We start from the raw sequence: 17386 nt of genomic DNA, 5'->3' as shown, positions 1-17386 counted from the left end.
GTTTATCCCATTAGATCAGGCCCTACAATGAGCATTCCTCTGCCTGACATTGCTAATGACTGATATATTGAAGCTATTTTTAACTTTAGAATTGGGGATTTCCCTTCTGTTTCTTCAGGAAAATGTTTGGGATTTTTTTGCTCTCTTCCCATACCCACATATACAAGGGGAGATAACTCATTTCAGACAGCAGGAATCTTATCGATACAAATATTCTTTTTCCTGTTAACCATACAAAGAAATGATAAACACATGTTATTTCCTGCATACAGACGTTCAGCACCACTCTGTCATTAAGCGGGGTGCAGGTAATCACTCCCTCGATCACTGACCTGTTTATATGCTAGTTTTAGAAACTCTGTCAAGATTAATTGCAGTTTCAGGGGCTTGTGTTGCCTCTTGATGGGAACACTGTCTTGATCAGCAAATATGGAAGTATATTGTTGAGTTTCTTCCCAATACCAGTACACTGTATCACATTTTTGGTCTTGTAAGCGCTCCCATATGCTACAGAAATAATTAAATTTTTATTGACTTTTTTGCCTGGCTCCTAAAGATGAATATCCTTCACATGCTAAACATTTGATAGGTTTGAAGTTTGGGGAAGTTACTTTTCGTTCCATGGAAAATATGCACGCAGCAGGACAAAGGCAATCTTAAGTCTTTCGATATGGTTGGCCAACAGAGGACAGGAGTGAGGAACAACATTGCCTTTTGTTAAATGAGCGGATTGTCAAACTGCCAGTCTTACATATATTAACTTTTCTGTTGGGGTTCTGATTAGGGTTCAAAGCAACAGGATCAGTTCTGCACAAAACAGTAAAAAATGGGTTTGACCCATTTATCATCCACAGGAAGCAGATACACTTGTAAATCGAAATAATGCGGATGCAAGCAGAGGGATCTATTTTCCCCTTCCCATTAACCTTACACACAGGCAACAAGTATTATCTGGGAATTTTCAGATAAATGCTGACAACCATGCACAAGACACTGCTAATTCTGTATTCAAGAAAATCTCTTAAAAGCTGGTTTTTCTTCCTTCTCTCTCTCTCCCCCCCCTTCCTTCCTTCCTTCCTTCTTTCTTTCTTTCTTTCTTTCTTTCTTTCTTTCTTTCTTTCTCTCTTTCTTTCTTTCTTTCTTTCTTTCTTTCTTTCTTCCTTCCTTCCTTCCTTCCTTCCTTCCTTTCTTTCTTTTTCTTTCTTTCTTTCTTTCTTTCTTTCTTTCTTTTTCTTTCTCTCTTTCTCTCTTTCTCTCTTTCTTTCCTCTCTTTCTTCCTCCCCCTCTTTTTCTTTCTCTCTCTTCCTCTTTTGTTGTTTTTATTCCATATTGCATAATTTGATCACAGCAATGAAGAATCTTAGAAAATCAGCCTTACTAGATCAGATTGACATTCTATAGAGGAAGTGATCCAATGAGAGTTAGCTGCTGTTGCAATGCTAACTCTAACATGGTGATAGTCCTTTCCTCACCCAGCACTAGTCAAGCTCAATGTTAATTGGTTTTGCTGATGCATTCAGTTTGGGAGGAAGGCTATTTCAACTTCAGATGGAAAAGTCTCTCTGTCTTTTAGTGAGATCAAACATCTGAGTCCACCTGCCAAGAAATGCAAGGAAGAAGTCACCACATAGTGAATTTTGATCTATTTTTGTTTTTATTTCCTGCTGTTCATGAGAACCAGGAATGCAGATCAGGCCCCACCATCCATCGAGAGGCATGTGTTAGCAAGGCTTCCGCTACTTCTTGGAGAACACCCATCCCCTCGCAGTTTTTGGCCAAACCTTTTGTTCTCTGTGGGCCATTGGTAATTTATCTGTGACTCATCTCTGGCAAGGGAATCCCAAGCCTGTTGGAGTAGCCTGGGAGAGTTCATGGTGATTGATGTGCTCTGAAGATGAATGCCCCCTGTTTTCCTGTCTCAAATTCTCACTCCATAGTTGCCCTCTGTCCAGAGAAATCTCTGAAAAGACTTACATTAAAAGAATCTCCGGAGACTCGTGATGACTCAGCTGGCCAAATGACAAACAGGGCAAAAGAAGGTTGACAAGCTGACTGAAGTACAACTTAAGAAGTCGATCTGAAGGAAGGATTTGGAGGGAGAAAGGGTGTCCTGCATTCCTCCAGATGGATAGAACAGGTTCAGTGTTGCACATCAGTGAATAACCTGGGTGCTGGAAGGAGGTAGAAACCATTGTAGAAACCATTTGAACCACTGGCAAATCTTATAAAAAGGTTCCTTACTGGGCTTGCATCCCATCTTATTACCCCAGAGCAGCTGTTTTAAAGAGCAGGCATAAACTCACCCTGGCTATTGCAAGCACGTTTTCTGCAAGGTGAAAGGTTTGGCATCTGGAAGTGTCAGAAAGGAGCCTTTTGCCATAAATCACACCAAAAAGCACTCAAATTTGACAAGCACCTTGAGACCACTTACAGGTTCACCCCTAAATTCCAATATCAAAGAGCAGCCTCTCAAGCTGTAAACTCCTATAATACACCAAGTCTGACATAAGAAGATGCATTAGTGGGGAGTTGAATGGTGGGACTGTTCCTGACACCCCAGGACTCACAGACAGGGGCTATCACACACAGAGCTGCATGAACTCCCTGGCTTCAGTGTCCTGCTCCAAGATCGAAGGGGCTTTGCCTTCACTCAGCTGCAAAACCCTTTTCCCTTCTCCCCTTTCCCCTCCACCTCTCCCTTTCACTGCCGAGGTCCTAGCAGTGGAGCCAGCTGAGGGCAGAATCAGGAGCTCCTGGGCATGAGTTCCCCGCTCCGCATTCAGGGCTGTCCTGGGGCTGAGCCCAGCACAGAGAATCAGACATCTCACGCTTCATTCTTAAGGATAAGGGAAATAATCTTTGTCACTATTTCCTCAGCATCCAGCATTTTTTCTCTGATCAGAAAAGAAAATGCTGTGGCACATCTACCCTTGGGATAGTCAACAGTGGTCGTGAACTCCCTCCATATATTTTTTTCCTGCTGAAATGCCTCCATAAATAAAACAAGCCTCCATAAAACAGCAGGAGAAATCCACTCCCAGCGAGACTCCTTGGAGGCAGTGGGAGTGGATGACAGTGTCCGAAAGGTGGGGATAGGCAGCTGCCCCCCGCTTGCTCACACAGACAGCTGTCTCTGACCAGTTCACTTCTCCTGGTGATTTATGAAGTCCTTTGATCAGAAGCGAGTTTTAATTGCCTGAACTGCAGAATCTGACACGTGCTTCATCAAGTCAAAAGCTGAGCCTCTTCCCCACACCCTGCTCTTCTCCTCCTTGGATTCAAGCCCTGTAGGATTTTAGGAATCCACCCAATCCCTAACCCCATCTTTCAATCTAACTGGCCATCGGCTTAATGGTTGACAGAGGAAGGGGAAAAAAAAAAGGAAAAAAAGCAAAACGCGTCTCTTCCTGAAGTACCGTGGGGTTCCCCAGCCCATCCACCCCAAGGTCTCAAGAAGAAGCCCCGGGGAGGGGAAGGGAGGAGGAGCCCTGCTGGTGGGGCGCCTGGGGGAGCCCTCCCGTCGGGGACGGACCCCGGGGGAGGCCTCCCGTCAGGAATGGACCCGGGGGAGGCCTCCCGGAGGGGACAGACCCCGGGGAGCCCTCCCGGCGGCGCCCGGCGGAGCCCTCCCGCCGAGGAGCGCCCCGTCCGCCGGAGCCGGCTCCCCCGCGGGGAGCGGGCTGCCCGCACCGGGCCTGCCCATCACTGGGGGGAGCGGGTATCGCGTTACTGCTGGGCAGGCAGAAGAAAGGCGAGTGTCAGGCACTGTCAGGTATTAATAGGACTATTTCTCCCCATTAAAGCCATGCCTTTGAGCAAAGGGGTTTCTTTCATGTTCTCCCGCACCAATACTCTGACAGAACTCCTAAAACTCAGGAATTTTCAAAATCAAAGACATAATCGTTGTCCTTCTGTCTGTTTCCCCCCTCTCTGCCACACACACTATACCCCAAACTGCTTTAACTGTCATTATCCTCAGCACAGATGCCCGTTCAAATTCTTGATTCAAGCCGGAGGACATTTAATAGCTGACTGGATTAAATATTGCAGACTCCAGCCCAGAATCTCTTTGAAAATACAGGTCGAGGACTATGCCTAAATTCGCTGGATGAAAACTGATCTATGATATATGTTTTAAGTTCAGATCTGAGGACTGAGGGGAAGGGGGAAGGGAGTCTGTTCTGGATCTGGTTTATATTGGTGTAAAAACCTTGAAGTTGAAAGGTGTTCCAGGATGCTTGGAGAGGGAGAAAGAGAGAGAGAAAGTGAGAGGAAGGAAAGAAAGGAAAGAAAGGAAAGAAATGAAGGAAAGAAAGGAATAAAAGAAAGGAAGAAAGGAAGAAAAGGAAGAAAAGGAAGAGAGAAAGAGAGAAAGAAAGAGAGAAAGAAAGAGAGAAAGAGAGAAAGAGAGAAAGAGAGAAAGAGAGAAAGAGAGAAAGAGAGAAAGAGAGAGAGAGAGAGAGAAAGAAAGAAAAGAAAGAAAGAAAGAAAGAAAGAAAGAGAAAAGAAAGAAAGAAAGAAAAGGAAAGAAAGAAAGAAAGAAAGAAAGAAAGAAAGAAAGAAAGAAAGAAAGAAAGAAAGAAAGAAAGAAAGAAAGAAAGAAAGAAAGAAAGAAAGAAAGAAAGAAAGAAAGAAAGAAAGAAAGACCTAATTAATTAGCTAATCTTTCTACGTGGGAAATGGATATATTTTCCATGGTAAGTAATTAACTATGAAGCACAGCAAAGAACTTTGAAAGTGCTGAGGTTCCGTGGCGGAATTAGCCGCCTGTTTGAAATTAACACTAATTTGGCTCCTACATCAACAGCCCCTCCGTAGACAGCATCTCACTCAGTCACTAAACCTGTTTGATAGCTGCAGGGTTCAGAAGAGAGTGTGCGTGTGTGTGTGCGTGTGTGTGTCCCCGTGTGTCCGGAACACATACGCTTTCACACGCGAAGAAAAGCCTTACTCCTTTTCAGATTCTAAGACAAATGTAAAAACCATTCTCCCGTTGTTTTCTAAAGTGCATTAAAGAATACAAGACGAATCGGCTTTTGCTGAAAATTGTGACATTATCTGAATATCTCGAGTCCGTCATTTATAGCATCGATGGATAAGAAAGGAAGAAAGGACTCCACAGTTAGTCTTTTATTTTTAAAAACTTCCATTTGAATTCACTTTAAACGTTTTTACAAGATCATGTGATTGGGACTCAAAGGCAATAAATCTAGATTAAGAATCCCTAGGGATTTTTAGACGGATGCTATAGATTATGGGTAGCACCTCAGTCTATTTATCTGCATTATATACGCCTGCATTGTCATTCTCAAAACTAACGTGCTTAATGTCAGCCTTTTTACCTTCGAAAACATTTGCATAAAAAGAGAAATAACGACGGAATTCATTTCTGTCTGGCGAAGTTCAGTGAGAACTCTTCTATTATTTAATACAGAAAACTATTATAAAAGCCTCCACCGCCTCCACCGCAGTTCAAAATTAATACATCAAACGATAGCCGGACACCCATTTGCATAAAGCGATTTGCAGAAAGAAGCAAGGCATATTTAGGGCTCATCGAAATGTTTTGTGAATGAAACGCCCAGAGCATAGGCAGGTGTTTGCAGAAGTCCGAGACCCCCCCATCCCTCCCCCGGCTCCAGCGTGGGTCCTTGCCTCGGGAGCGGCTGGGGCTCACAGCCCCGCGTTGTGCCTCCGGGCTGGTGGGCTTGCAGAGGGGCTGCTTGCCGCCCCCCTCCCTGCCAGCCTGCCGCGGCAGTGATAACCACGGGCATCGTGGATGTAACACGAGCCGTAGTTTTTAAACTAAAATACCAGAGGACCTTCTGGAAAACAGCAATAACGGTACAAAAGGAATACAACCCACCCCGGAACGCAGGGCTTGCAGCTAGCGAAGGACTGGCTGCGCCCTTCTGAAAACGTCAAACCGAGGACAGCTTTTCATTTCCTGGAGAGCCGCGGCGCTGCCGCGCTCCCCGCCGCCGGGGCTGGGCAGGGGAGGGCCGGGCAGGGCAGGGCCGGGCAGGGCCGGGCAGGGCCGGGCAGGGCCGAGGGTCCCTCGGCCCGCGGACCCCGCTCCCCGGCGGTCGGCAGAGCCGGGCAGAGCCGCCCGCCTTCGCCGCGCCCGGAGGGCTCGGGGCTGCCAGCCCAGGCTCTCCTTTTCGCTCCTCTTAGCAGTCTCTACCCACCTTCAAACAGAAGGCAATTGATTAGTCTCAGTTTCTCCTCCCAGCAGAGATCCGATACTTTCTTTGGGATCAAACGGACCCGAGACTAAAGGAGGGGGTCGACAGACAGGAAAGAAAGAAAGAAAGAAAGAAAGAAAGAAAGAAAGAAAGAAAGAAAGAAAGAAAGAAAGAAAGAAAGAAAGAAAGAAAGAAAGAAAGAAAGAAAGAAAGAAAGAAAGAAAGAAAGAAAGAAAGAAAGAAAGAAAGAAAGAAAGAAAGAAAGAAAGAAAGAAAGAAAGAAAGAAAGAAAGAAAGAAAGAAAGAAAGAAAGAAAGAAAGAAAGAAAGAAAGAAAGAAAGAAAGAAAGAAAGAAAGAAAGAAAGAAAGAAAGAAAGAAAGAAACAGCAAAGGAAAGTAAGGGAGAGAGAGAGAAAGAGCGAGAAAGAGAGCAAGAACAAGAGCGAGAGCAAGAGATGGGGGAGGGAGAGAGAGAAAGAAAGAGAGACACGGAAAGAAAGAAAGAAAGAAAGAAAGAAAAAAGAAAGAAAATAAATTTTAAAAGGAAGGAAGAAAGAGAAGGAAAGAAGGAAGGAAGGAAAGAAAGGAAGGAAGAAAAGGAAGGAAGGGAGAAAGTGACTTTGGCTCGGCACGCTGGAAAGAGGATAGCAAGTTTGGACCGAACAGCTGCGTTTTCTTTTCCACAAACAAACAAACAAATAAAAAGCAATATTTAAATAGAACCTAAATACAGTATGTCTGTGTATAAATACACACATATAGAAACCGACAGGAATGATTTACGTTTGATTTTCTGTGAGCCTTTCTCTTCCCAGTATTTACAAGGCGGGGCTCCATTTGCAAGTTGTACATCTGTTCGCTTCACGTGACATTTTCATAAAAGCTCTAACATCTGGTCAAAATAAACCCCCTTCAGGTACCTGCTTAACTTTTCACATGTCAAAATCCCTTCCCCTCTGAAGCTCCCCTTTCCCGCACGGCTGCAGCCGTGTGTATTGCTCCTTTCTTGACTGCTTGTTTAATGACTCTGCCTCGTCCCAAACAGAACAAAGCAACCCTAAACATGAGGGGACGACCCCGACCTTTCCCAAGAGCATCCTTCCCCCCTCGCCCCCTCCCGCCTCCCGGTTTCCCCGCACTGGGAGGGCAGAGCGGGTCCCCGTCCCGCCGCAGTACTGCGCGGCGGGATTCTGCACCACAGCAAACGGGCTCCGCTGCACCCCCTGAGCAAACCCGCCGGCTTGCTCGGGCTGATGTTTTGCACGAGCACTGCTAAAGCTCCCAGAGCCAAATGATGAGCCATTAATTGTCCCAAACCGATTCCGCTATTATTTCTGCTGTTATTAATTGCTACTGTTATCATTGTAGCCGTCTTGATTTCAGTGTGGGTCGTCGGGACTGTTTCCGAGCGAAACCCGTCCTCTTTTGCTCGTGTCCATGGAGGGAACAAGCGAATTTCCGTAAAGTTCCCACAAATTTAATGCCACCTCTTTATGAAAAGAGCGAGCAAGTGTCGGCTACCCCAGACAAGAAGACTACCTAAATAAGAGGGGTCCGAGTGCTCCTGAGCGGGTGGAGGAGACAGGGAATTACTGGGAGAATGGACGGCTTTTCCCCCGATCTGAATATTTGGTTTTGCTTTGCGTTTTATTTCGGATTTTTAGGCGACTGTTATCATCATCATTATGTTTCCGGAGCTTTATTGTTCCTGCTCTGTAAAACCGCTCTAAGCCTCCCGCAATCTCGATCACTTGGTCCTTATAAATGGCCGGCTGTTTGCTTTTAAAAAAGAAAAGGGGGACTTTTGTACAAGTGATTTTAACCTGCTCCACCTTCAAGTGACCTGCCAAATGCTCCTTCTTACTTTATAGACATCTGGGAATTCCATACATGCCTTAAACTCCAATTACACACCTTCTTCAAAGGACACGTGCTTTGATTTGCCAAGAACACTAAGTGGACTGAAGTCGAAAGAAGCTGGTGCAGAAGTTAATGTAAAATACATCCTGTGCCATGTTTACTGCAGGCAGGTTATGTTGGGCAGCAAATAAAACAAGCCCTGGCGGGATGTGGATGTGTGCGTCTCCTTTTTTTCGCCGTAGCCTCCCGGATCCCTCTACGGGACGGACTGGACTTGCCGTCACCACCACCACCCTCTTCCCAGAGATGCTAATTTACGGCGGAGCGCTCCCGCTCTCCCCGGCGGGCCCGCTGCCTGCCGGACCGGGGCAGGTGAAGGGAGCACCGTGTGAACCGGGCGGGCACCGAGGGTGGCTGGTAGCAGCGCCGGGCCGGGGCGGGGGACCGGCGCCGGGAGCTGAGCCCCTTCCCCGGGAGCCGCTCCCGGAGACGCCGGGCCCCGCGGTGGCTCTTCCCGGGCGGCAGGTGCCCGCGGTGCCGGCGCCGCAGGTGAGCCCCTCTCCCCCTGCGCTTTCCCCGGCGTTTCCGTGACTTCTGTGTTCCCCTCGTTCTCCCCCCCACCGCGCGTTCGTTTGTTTTGCTTAAAATTACAGATGCAGGGAAAACCGCCTGACATCATGGGAGCGGGACAAGCGCGCACTTTGAAGGGCTCCTGGGCAGGACTTCAAGTGCAATCATACGCCTGGGAGGAATCCGATACCGGCCGGGAGAAAGCAGCGGGGCGGCCCCTGCCAAACCGAGGAATGTGCGAGGGCCCGCGGCCGGCGCCCCCCGCCCGCCGCCCCGCAGGAGGCGCAGCGCCGAGCACCCGCGGCGGCCGGGCAGCGCCGGCACCGCTCCGCCGCCTCCGCGCTCCGCGGGGCCCGGCGGCGCGGCCGGGGCCGTGGCGATGAGATGGGGGAGCTGCTTGGACCCGGACCTCTTCTCCACTCGGCTTTGCTTGTCTGCGAATAGACGGGACATACTGATGCCTCGAAGAAAGAAGCAAAATCAGTCAGGACTTCCAAAGGCAGAGTTCATTTTCTGATTGCAAGAGTGTTTAAAATTCCCAAAAGACAAATTAATACACTTTTTTTTTCCTGACTCTGACTTAATCGCTTTTGGCTGTAGCCTTAGGAGCACCAGGCCTTTGCAGTCCCCAATTCCAACCCAGGAAAGGGCACGTTTGTATTTTAAAATCAAGATGATCTCCTTGTTACGATTTTTTTTTTAACGAAGCAAAGGTAGTGGTTCGCAGCCGGGAAAGCGCACCGGCTGAGCGCCCGGGTGCTCGGGGAGGGCTGCGGCACCCGCAGGGACCCGGCTGGAGGGACCCAGGGGCGAGGCGGGGGGACCCGACGGTGGCATGAGCTCCGTGGACAGGAATTGGGGATTTCTCTCACCCGGGTGCTTCAGCTTGCTGGAAAGGGCTAGGACAGGCCGGGCCAGAGGCCTCTCGCTGGTTGCGACAGAGTCAGTAAGGTTTGAGTTCATCAAGCGGAGTTGCTCCGGATTTCTCGGCCCATTTCTAAGGGCGACAAGGTTTTTTAAAAAGCACTTGATTCCTCGCTTATGTTTCGGAGGTATCCCCGTCCACGAAACGCGCCTTCCCCTCAGCACCGAGCAGTTCATCTCGGGTTTTTTCCAAACCTGTTTTCTTCCTAAACGTGGGGCGTTTTCCCCCTTTCCCCGGTGTGATTTCTCCCGTAAAAGGAACGACCGAACCCCCCCCCCCAGCCCCTCCAATCCCCCCAGCCCCACAGCCGAAGCCCCGCGCCGGCTCCCCCTGCCCCTCGCTTTTGCTGCAGCCGAAGCAGCGCGGACAGACATTACCTCCTCCTCGGCAGCCGGGCCGCAGCGGAGCAGGGTTTTTCGAGAGGTGCGAGCCGCTGAGCGGGGAGCTGCGGGTGGCGGGGGGAGGCAGCGGCCCCCCGGGAGCTCCCCCTCCTCTCCATCCCGGAGGGCCGCGACCACCAGAGCCCCCATCCAATTTCCAAGTCCTCGCTAATCCGGCAGTGCAAACAAGCGCTGCGGGCTCTCTACTGTAAACATTGCGCACTGGCCTAAAATATGCACGATATTAAATTCATAATACTGTTATGTCAGCAACAGACGGTAATATGTGGATATGGAAACAAAAACATTCAGGCAATAAAGTCAACTCAACCTGGGCTATGCAAACAGGCTCTGTTTTGAAAAAACACCCCATCCTATTTACCCTAGACACTGACTGAATCCCGGCAGCAGGGTCCCTGTCTCCGCGGGGGACTCTGCTCGGCCCCCAGGGCCGGGGCGGGCGCTCCGCGGCGGACGCCCCTGCGCACCCGCGCACCTTTCGCAGCCGCGGAGGGGCAGGAGGCTCCGCTCCCCGGCCACGGACCGGCTGCGAAGCGCTGGGAGATGAGCAAGTGACAGCAGAGGAGGAATCAGCTGTCCGGTTACAAGGGTTGGATTTGTTATTTGTTTTGGGTTGGTTTTTTCCTTTCTTTTCTTTTCTTTTTTTTTTTTTTTGGTTTGAACAACCTCCCTTTTCACCTTCCTTCCGAGCCCTCAGAGCTGGAGGTTTCCTCTCTCTTACAACTGGGGTCTCGCCGCACACCGGGACCCCGCGGAGGGTATCGTGAGAAGAAACAGAGGCAACATGCGCCCTACGTGTAGAAAAAGAAGAGGGAGGGTTAGCGGATCCCTCCGTGCTTTGTACAACGAAAAATGTGATCGCTAGTCTATAGATTATATAAAACCCCAGAGAGCAGAGCAGTCAAACATCACTTCCACCGGAAAACCCCGCTCGCCAGACACTTCCCTATTTCAATCTCACTTTCTCTCGCTTTGCCTGTGGATGGACAAATCCCTGCTTAAACCCAATGCCTCTTCCTCAGGGATATCAGCAAAAATACCTGCTCCGGGGGCTGGGGAATGGGCCTTGCTCCTGCCTTACATCTGGGGGCCAAAGCACAGCGGCAGCGCTGGAGCTCCGCGGCCAAAGCTCTGTTCACCACGGAACTCTGCGGCCCTTGGCGTTAACATTAAAGGGGGAGAGGGAGAGAAAGACATAATATCATCGCCCCCCCCCCCCCCAAATGCAGTGAGCTTCAGCGCAGAATAATAAAGCTGTCTCGATAAATAACATGCCTGTGTCTGTCAGTAGCTAGTTTATTTGCGTTTTTCGCCTGGTTTGTTTATACTAGTGCCCCCTCTCTCTTGGGTGTCTTTACAGCTCAACAAGCAGGTATTTATCTCCAGTTCCAGCCCTGCGTTCTCAGAGAGACCAAACTTTAAGGTTATTAAAATTTCAATCATATTTATTTATTGCAGAAAAATAATATACAAAGATATTTACAAAACAATCATAAAAATAGGAATGCATTTAGACACCGGATCTATTTGCATTTTAACATGGGTCATCAATAAATAAATAAAATGTTTATTTTTTTTCTCAGAGGAAAAATAATAATAATAAAAAAGTTAGGAACCGGGTATATAACAGCTTGAGCCCAGCTTATTCCCCCCTAAAAAAAAAAAAAAAAAAAAAAAAAGGTTTTCATCTCTACAGGGATATTTTTTGGTTGGTTGGTTGGTTGGTTTCATTCAAGAATGAAGAAAGTCCACAATAATGTATTTCCTTTCATCAGTGGCTCATAGGCACGACCTCTTGGGAATGCATGCAAAAAAAGGCAAATAAAAAAAAAAAAGTTAAATTCCAACATTCTTCGTCAAAATAAAAAAAAAAATCGAACGATTCAGACTTCTATCAGAATGCAGAGATGTGTGGATTGTACCGACGCCCAAAGGGTAGTCACTGTCCAAAGCCCTTGTCTCTTTCTCTTTCCTTAAGTGCTCCCCACGCCCTGCTTTGAATTTGGATATTGCTCTTCTAATTTCCAAGAAATCCTTGGTACTTTTTTTTTTTAGACAAACCAAAAAAATCGTATCCAACTTCAGAGTCTCTAGAATGTCCATTTTCTCCTTCTGTGGGAACAATGTCATCTGCAAAAACCCAGAGAGGGCGGAAAACTCGTTACTGAAATGAAAGATACACATGCATCTACCTACACCTCTCTGCCTCTGGAAATAGGCTTATCGGGCACCACCAGGGGAGGGAGAAAGGCGTGCCCCTGCCCTGCGGGCGCCGCGCTGCCCCTGGGCCACCCGGCCCGGCGGCCAGCGGGGCAGAGCCGAGGGAAGGGGGCTGCTGGGGCGGTAGGAAACGCTCACGGGGAAGCACGCAGCCGGACGTGGATTCACTTCAAAATACTAGCAGCAGCGGCAGCGGCAGCCGTCCCAGCAGCCCCGCTGGCTCCGCGGCGTTTGGTGAGAAAGTGATCTCAGGCCGGCCCCATCTGGCTGGGGCACACCCGCACCGCCGCCGCCTCCCCGCCCGCAGCCCACCCCCGCCGGCCGCCGGCAGCGCCCCGCCACGCGTGGGCCCCGCGGGGCCGGGGGCGCACCTCGGGCCGCGCAGGGGGAGGGACGCGCCGTGGCGGGGCGGGGGGGCACCTCCAGCCGCCCTGCTCTCCGGCCGGCCCTGGAAGCCAGGCCCCGCCGGACGGGGAGGGCCCCTCTCGCCCCAGGGCCACGCGTGCCTGGCCCACGGCGCAGCCGGCGGCCCCTCAGTTCCCTCCTCCCCCCCCCTCCCCGCCGGTTTCGGGGTCCCGGCCTTACCTAGAGCTCCTGCCGGGGGGATGCGGGTGGGGGACGCCGCCTGCTAGTGGGATGCGGACATGGACCAGGCGCCCTCCATTCTCCACACCGAGAAGGCGTAGCTGAGCCGCTCGTGGGCCACATAGCTGCAGCTTGCCATCTTGGAGTCCAGCTCGTCGCTCTGTAAGACCTGGTAGAGGAAGTCGATGTACCTGGCCGCCAGCTTGAGGGTCTGGATCTTGCTCAGCTTGTCCGAGGGCAGCGTGGGGATGATCTTCCGCAGGGCGGCGAAGGCTTCGTTCAGCGACTGCGTGCGCTGCCGCTCCCGCACGTTGGCCATGACCCGCTGGGTCTGCAGCTCCTCGTAGGACTGGGGGCTGCCGCCGCCGCTGCTGCTGCCGCCGCCGCCCCCGCCCGCCCCGCACTTCTTGCCCCGCTTGCCTTGGGCCGGGCTGCAGGGCTCCTCCGCGGCCCCGACGGCGCCGCCGGCGCTGCGGCGGCTGGAGCGCCGCTTGCGCCCCCCTCTCTTGTTGTTGGGCAGCTGCTGCCGGTCCGGCTCCTCTTCGCTGTTGCTCAAGCTGTCGTCGGCGGGGGAGACTGGCGAGTTTGACTCGTCCTGCTGCATCATCTCTGGGGGGAGACGCGAGAAGCGGGCCGGGAGGGGGGGGAGGGCAGGGAGGAGAGGGGGGCACCTAACCCGCCAGCTCCCCCTTGGTCGGCTGCTTCGCTGGCCTGCGAGGAGAAGGAGGAGGAGGAGGGAGGGAGGGAGGGAGGACCTCACTTTGGGGGGAGGGGGGATGGCATCAGGATCCAAGAGGAAAAAAAAAAGCCAACCAAAAAAAAAATCCCTCCCGATCCCTCCTTGGAGCCCCTTCGAGGTGTCTGGGATTGGGAGAAAGTTGAAGACTTGGAGGTTCTTATAGCTCCTGCTGGCGGAAAGTTTGGGGGCAGCAGTGTCATTGGCCTGACGTGGAGAGGAGGGACTTTTGCTGAGTTTTATAGGAAAGTTTCCGCTTCCCCCCCTCCACGCCCTCCCCCAATTATTTTTTTCAAACCATTCACAAGTGATCTGGCCTCCCCCCCACACACACATACATCCTTACCCCAGCCCCTTTCTCGGCTTCCCTCTCCGCGGTTTCTCGCTCAGGCTCCTTCGGTTCGCACTCGGCTTTGGGCTGGTGCTGGGGGGCCGGGGCGAGAGGTTATGGGGGTGCCCGTGCACCCCCTGCGCTGCTGCGGAGGGGCCAGAGGGCCGCTTAGTGCCTGCGCTGGGGGGCGGCTGCCCCGGAGCAGCCGGGGGCAAGCCCGCATCTCCCGGGCTTTCCCCGCCGCAGCGGACGCGGCTTGCAGCGAAAAGGAGGAAAGGGAGATTACCCGCCGAGCAGCATCCAGACACATCCTAATTTTGTCCCGCTCTCGCACACACCGCGGTCCCGTCACCCAGCGCCCCCGGGTTCTGCCTTTCCGGGGGAGCCGCACATTTCTGGGCTGGTGAGGGGGGGCGGCACAGCCTTGTCCTGTCAGGCTGGAGGGCTGCGCTCGGAGAAAGCCGTCTCCAGAGGTGGAAGCAGCGGGGAAACTAAGCACTGGCTTCGTACATACGCATCAGTCCTTGAGCTCGTCTTAAGAGAAACCCGGGAGGATCCGCGCCCCTGCAGCCCCCAGCCTGGCACACCGCGGGGCGGGAGGGTGCGCGGACCTCTCTGCCCACGCTTCGTGCCCGCTGAGAGCCCACTTCAGTTCGCCCTCCCTTGAAGGCGCCCGAGTCCGGCACTTCCTGGGAACCGAGCTTATTTATTTTAAATTCTCTTTTATGTTCGCAGCCAAAGCTATTTCTCCCCATCCCCCGCTTTTGTGCCTCCTTCCCCGCTCGCTGGCAGCACCGAGCAGGTGGCGTGTCTTTTTAACAACAGCTCAGATTCAAACGGGGAACGCCTGGGAGGGAAAGCTAGAAATTGCCATCCATTAATAAATGGGGCGATGCACTTTTGCTGCTCCCTGCGAGGGGACAGCACGCCTCGGCTGCCGGCCTGGCAGCGACCGCTTAGACGGGGCAGCTCCGGCGTGGGGCAGAGCGGGCAGCGCCGGGGCAGCGCCGCGGCTCCCCGGCTGCCTTTGAGACGGGAGAGCGGAGGGGGCGAACGACAGAGCAGAGGAGCGATAAATCCCAGGCACGAAAAAGACGAGGCTTCTGGAAGAGCGCTGTCATCTGCTCCGGGGCAAAGAGCCGTCTCTCCCCTCTGCCTGGGGGCTCCCTGTCCTCCGGGCAGTGGCCTCCCATCCCGGGCGCGGCGAGGGGCCAGGACCCCGGCGCAGCCGCCGCCGCGGAGCAGCGGGCCCGGCCCGGCCCGGCCGATGGCCCCGCTCCCCGCCGCAGCGCCCGTCGGGCACCCGCCGCGGGCGGAGCTGCCCCGCCGCTCCTCTGCTGCCCCCCGGGCGGGCTTTCCTCCGTGAGCCTGCCGTCCCCCGAGGCGAGCAAGTAACGCTCTGCCCTGAACCTTCTCGTTTGGGCAACGGCCGGAAACAGGACCAGGGGAGGAAAGAGGGACTGACTAACCAGGCGAGGGAAGGCACGCCGGCACACAGACCCACCGTGAGCGAGCACGGCTTCCCGGCTTTCGGCTTGTCCCTGCTGTGTGTGCCGCGACCCATAGGACTCTCCTCTCACCCTGACACCACGAAGCTTTGGGGGTTCCCTTGCGTTGGCAGCAGCTGCTGCCCCCAAGGTAAGAAGAGCTGGTTCTCCTTCCACCTCCCTCTCACCAACGATTTTGGCTGTGTCCAGAGCCCCGGTGCTCCTCTGGGGTGTTGAACAGTGTCATTACAGAGCAGAGGTTGGAAACAGTGGTGGGGAGCATCTGTAGGCAACTCTGGGGGCTTGCCTGCCTGCCGGCCTGCCTGCCTTCCTTCCTTCCTTCCTTCCTTCCTTCCTTCCTTCCTTCCTTCTTCCCCTCTTTCATCTCTCCCCCCTGCTTCTTACGGAAAAAACATCAAAATGCGAAACCAAACCTGGTTTTGGGTAACTGTTACCTTGCTGGGAAAAGGATGCTGGGGCCATGCCTGGACGGTGGAGCCCCACATCAGCAAAATCAATGGAAGTGATCCACTGCCTGAAAGGAGAGAGGGACAGTGTCTCCTGAGGGTTTGGTGCTACGGCAGGAGGCACGGCTTGTGTGGGTTAGCTGGACTTTGGGTGGGATGCAGGACATCACCTGCCTGCCACGGGGCAGGAGGGTGTGTGGCAGAGGCAAGGCCAGGTGGAGAGGGAGTGTTACATGGTTTGAAAAAACAGAAAACACAAGAGAAATGTAGAGAGAGGGTGACCTTGAAGAGAGAGAAGAGGGGTTGACCATGGTAGATGGTTGGGTTTAGGGTCAGTTACTCTTTATCGAAACAGCAGCAACAGCAACCAGCAGTAGTTAGCAGAACACATGTGGTGCCACCTGGGACCCGCACACTGCTGTGTGAGCCATGACTACACAGAAAACCCCATCATTTTCATTTTGGTTTTTGATTTGTCTTTGACTCACAACTCACGTGCTCCAGAGCAAAGGAAACTAAGCCCATACTGTTACAGCCAAGACCCACCACAGGAGTGCAGAGGCCAGGCGAGCTGTGGTGGGAGCGGTCTGGCCCGGGGGACCTGCCGCTGGGCTGGCTGTGGGAGCCCGCCTGGATCCCCCAAGCCTGCTGGTGGGCAGCAACCCTGCCTTGTGCTGGGGTGTCTGGAGGAGGGTGGATGAGTCAGAGAGTCATGTCTGGGGGTCTGTGTGAGAGAGAAAGACATACCAGTGTGTTTATGTGTGAAGTGTATTTCTGTGTGAGTGTATGTGTGTGTGCATGTACATTGCACTGTGCACGCATATGCATGTGTTGGGAGGGAAGGGGAGCAGGAACTGTGCAGAATTTAAAGAAAGTCAATTCAGCTCTGGTTTATTTTGAAATATACAGTTCTGGTGGGGATAGAGGTGGAGGCTTTTTACTCCACACTAAAACAGTAATCAGCATGTAGTTCATACAGTGTTAAATCATCTGTTTTGAACCCCCAAACACCCAAAAGCGGGGTAGACCTGCAGATCACTCTGGAGAATGGGATGAAGGATGCCATGCCCTATTCTCTGCTATGGATAGGCATGGCTTGGGTGAGGATTCCCCTGGCTCCTTGGGCGGGCTCTCAACCCTGCTTCACTCTTTGGAGGTGGCAAGCAAGCACACAAGCAGCTCCAGGGCCTTTCCAGGGATATTTCCAGGGCCATTCCTGCAAGCTTCCCTGGGCCTCAGCTCAGGAAAATGTGTGCTGTGAGGTCAGCCCTTACATGGGACACTGTCAAGACATAGAGAAGTCCAGCTTTCTGTCATCTGTGCAGTAATGTATAACACTGGTAAAGTAACCACCTGGATTACAGGTGTGGGTGTGAACATGGAGCTAAATAAATTACAGGCTCCTAGGAAGATGAAATGAGGAATAAGTTTAGCAGAACGACAGAACAAGTTGGGCTGTGATGATCATTGTGGTCATGGCTGATCACAGGGAAACAGTTGGAAGGGATCCCCCCAGCTATGTGCTGGTCCTTGTGTAAGCACCCGTCAGCTGCTGAGACATTCTCAGGCTGGGACAAGCAGGGTCTGCCTTAGCCAGGCAGAAACATCACAGCTTTTGA

General features: G+C 52.3%; 1 protein-coding gene across 1 annotated transcript; it reads right to left on the bottom strand.

Moving 5' to 3' along the window:
* Positions 1-11487: 11487 nt before the first annotated feature.
* TWIST1 (twist family bHLH transcription factor 1) lies at positions 11488-13716 on the bottom strand. Its single transcript, XM_087755485.1, has 2 exons — positions 12747-13716; positions 11488-12071 (listed from the first exon to the last, which is right to left on the bottom strand). Exon 1 carries the CDS (start codon positions 13351-13353, stop codon positions 12790-12792), a length of 564 nt encoding a protein of 187 aa, XP_087611611.1. The 5' UTR covers positions 13354-13716; the 3' UTR covers positions 11488-12071; positions 12747-12789.
* Positions 13717-17386: the final 3670 nt, after the last annotated feature.

This window comes from Nipponia nippon, unplaced genomic scaffold (assembly GCF_047370975.1).
Source record: "Nipponia nippon isolate SJK-2023a ecotype South Korea unplaced genomic scaffold, ASM4737097v1 scaffold_1, whole genome shotgun sequence".
Lineage (NCBI taxonomy): Eukaryota > Metazoa > Chordata > Aves > Pelecaniformes > Threskiornithidae > Nipponia > Nipponia nippon.
Note: the sequence above shows the minus strand (reverse complement) of the source record. Positions and strands in the feature narration are given on the sequence as shown.

Excerpts from the sequence above, each read along its gene's own strand:
- TWIST1 (XM_087755485.1), bottom strand. The coding sequence starts at position 13,353 with ATGATGCAGCAGGACGAGTCAAACTCGCCAGTCTCCCCCGCCGACGAC.